At 41.4% G+C, this 3,149-nt stretch overlaps 1 protein-coding gene across 1 annotated transcript; it reads left to right on the top strand.

Moving 5' to 3' along the window:
* Positions 1 to 1,318: 1,318 nt before the first annotated feature.
* Positions 1,319 to 3,086, top strand: PHALS_05249 (uncharacterized protein; the record flags this gene model as incomplete). The annotated part of the gene is made up of 7 exons (XM_024718947.1): positions 1,319 to 1,581; positions 1,643 to 2,078; positions 2,152 to 2,241; positions 2,306 to 2,427; positions 2,485 to 2,616; positions 2,676 to 3,018; positions 3,078 to 3,086. 7 exons carry the CDS (start codon positions 1,319 to 1,321, stop codon positions 3,084 to 3,086), a joined length of 1,395 nt encoding a protein of 464 aa, XP_024584295.1.
* Between the last annotated feature and the right edge of the window lie 63 nt (positions 3,087 to 3,149).

The raw sequence follows: 3,149 nt of genomic DNA, 5'->3' as shown, positions 1-3,149 counted from the left end.
ACCACTTGATCAGAGTGCCATGACGAAGTGGAGAGATTGTTAAGAAGTCAAGTGCTTGAACGCCACTGTACAGAGGAAGAACCAACTTCAACACCTCAACGCTTGCTGTGGTCCAGTACGTGGCGGGTCTGCCAGTGGTTATGCATTCTAATTAGAATTTACTATTTTATTAGGAAAACCTATAGCATCAGATATAGGCGGCTCTGCAGCAATTAAAACAAAAGAATTACAGTTTGAATTTTGAACAGAAGAATGTATCTGGCTTGGACTAAGGTTTTGGTTACTCTTCTCTTCTCTTCTCTTCTCTTCTCTTCTCTTGGAGTTAGCGGATTGCGATCCGCTACACTCATACTGGATCTAGTATAAAACGTAAAGTCGGTGACCATGGTAAGCTTCCTCTAAGCAAAGACCTACGGCAGCCCCGCTGCATTTCGGCTAACCGGGTCATATTGATAGTAGCTATCAACGCGCCCGGGGCAATGCACCATTCCCAGATCTATTCCAAGTTATTTGGGGTCTATGAAGTGTTTGGACGTCGTGTGATTGTAGATTTACTAGACTGTACATTCCTTGTCAAATCATCTCAGAACTTGCCACCCACATCTGGTGCCGGGGAAGTTTTTAGGGCTCAGCAGGCTATGTAAGCACGAAAAGCTACAGAGTGGGGAATGTGAGTTCGCCTTTCCTATAATCGAAGACCGATTTATATACGAAGAGAGAGGTGAAAGAGAAGTCAATTTGTAATTATTTTCATCTTGCATCAGATTTGTTGGCTTAAATCAAATTCTAACAACGCATATACCACACATGAGCATTGAAGCAAGCCATCTATTAAGGAATAGATTTTGGTGCTCATCTTATGTAGCTAGTCTTTTTTTAGCCGAAGGCCATTGCAATCATCATCATCATTTGCTAATGCTCTTCTTCCCAACATAATCTAATTTCCTTGCGCCCTTTTTTGTCGTTTAATTCGCTCATCATTACGCTCCTCTTTACGCCTTATTCTCTTGCCGTCTCGTGTTTGGCGTTCCATCAAGCCGGTCTTCATCGGCAGCCGCCTTCTCATGCTTACGAATAAGTGGTCAAGGCTTCGTTGTCAATCCAATCCTGTCTGTGGACAAATGTGAATGAGATCCCTGCAGTGGCGCCCTGCCGAAAGCAGCCGCGGACTCAACAATCGGCTCCTATTTAAGTCCAAAAAATCCATGATAGAAATGATTTCGACTTTACTATTGTTTGTGTAAAATTGTTCTTTTCTACGTGCAACATCATCTTAGTGCAACATCAACTTACTTCTACAAACTCAACCAACGAACCAATGCAATTAATTCATGCTCGGTTCTTACAGCGTACTCGTGCATTCAGCCGTCGCAGTCTCATTGCACCATTCCAGTCATTACCATATTCACCTATCAATGTTCATCCATCTCGACGCAATTTTTCGTTCATCGCCATGTATGCCACACCGAACGAAGCTGCGATAGATGACACGAATAACATCGACAAAGCAAAATCGCGACTGGTTTGTGGTAAGTGCAATGCAATGCTGAGCAATACAGAAGACTTGGTCTTTTTCAAGTGGTACGGCAACTTTATTGATACTAATATCAATAAACATTCGAGTTAACGATTGACATTTTAGGAAAAATGGGACTCATATCTCAAGCGCATCAGGTGAACCGTTGAAAAACTTGCTGCCAGTTACATCACCAGATGATAGAAAATCGAGTTGGAAAAAGCACAAGATGTTATGTATCAATTGCAACTTTCAAGTTGGCACTTTGGCTCAAATCTTTACGTCGGACAAAGTTTTATTCAGCGCTTCCTGTGTAGCGATACAATTACCAGACGATCAGTCTCCATTATTGTCACTATCGGGCTATCCTACCGCTTTTTTAAGCTTCTCGATGTGGTCAGAACTGATGCTCATGGTAGAGACACAACCAAAGCTCAAGAATTTGCTTCAAATTCGCAGGCTGGATAACATTTATTTGTGCAATACCGAAAGTATTGAATTGAATCGGAAATTGCGCATGGCTGGAGATTTACAAGAATTACTACGTATAGTAGATGAAAATGTGAGTAACTTGGTGTGGGTCAAAGGCTGGAGTTTGAAAAAATCAAGAGCTAAGATCTTTGTGGTGAACGTAGATCACTGCGTTGAACCACGTTAACATCAGAACAGCAATTTATTGTACAGATCGATTTACATCGACTCGAAGTGCGCAAGCAAACTTTCTGGTGAGATGTCAATGAAGCTATTATTCGACTCAACTTATACTGAGCTTTGTCCATTTACTAACAGACAATTAGTACTAATGTCAAGGTCAGTAAATCTGAAGCATCTCAAGATGATCTGCTGTCACTATCATCTCAAGCTTCGTTCCCAAAGTTGTCTGCCATGCCAGATGCCTTGGATACGAAAAGGTTTTGAATCATTAAAAAATATTGTACTTACTGAGTCTTATACTTCTTGGTTTTCAGATTCAGGAAGCTAATTGATGAGACTGACAAGCTAGTGAATTTTGGCATTGCTGCTTTTAACAAAGGCAGTGCACTAAGCTATTTCGCATCTGCTTTAAAGAAGCTTGGTGTGGGGCGACTCTCAATCTTGCAGTACGTACATTAATCTTGGTATACATTAATCTCTTTAACCTAAACGATATTTGTGACAGGCCAATGGCTCTGCAAGTTATGCACATGCTTCAATTAGAAAAGCCAGTAATTAATTCATTAGAAGCATGCATTGTCGTTTCAGTGATTGCATACATGCTGCCGCGAGAAAGTCGCCATCAAGAATGGGTTGGAGATTTCTTGCAAGCAGTAAGCCAGATGGTGCTGTCAGAATTAGATGATGACAAGACGAGTGACGAGACCAAATTGCAAGCAGCTCAAAATTTGGTACCACTTGCCCAATCGTTCTTGTTCCTAGAGCGCTTTGATAGCGACTTGTTCCGTCGAACTTTCACGGAGATGAACGCAGGAGCTTTGGACAAGCTTGGCATTTCATCAAATAGGGTGAAAACAATGAACTCGAAGCTATATCAACTACATTTAGACTGTGAGCTTCATAAAAGGCCAAGTGAGTTCAGACTAACACCAGAATTAAAAAAAGAGTGCAAGGAAGCATTTGTGGCCCACCAATTCAA

This window comes from Plasmopara halstedii (genome assembly GCF_900000015.1).
Source record: "Plasmopara halstedii genome assembly, contig: Scaffold_2881, whole genome shotgun sequence".
Lineage (NCBI taxonomy): Eukaryota > Oomycota > Peronosporomycetes > Peronosporales > Peronosporaceae > Plasmopara > Plasmopara halstedii.
This window is presented reverse-complemented; position numbering and strand designations above follow the sequence as displayed.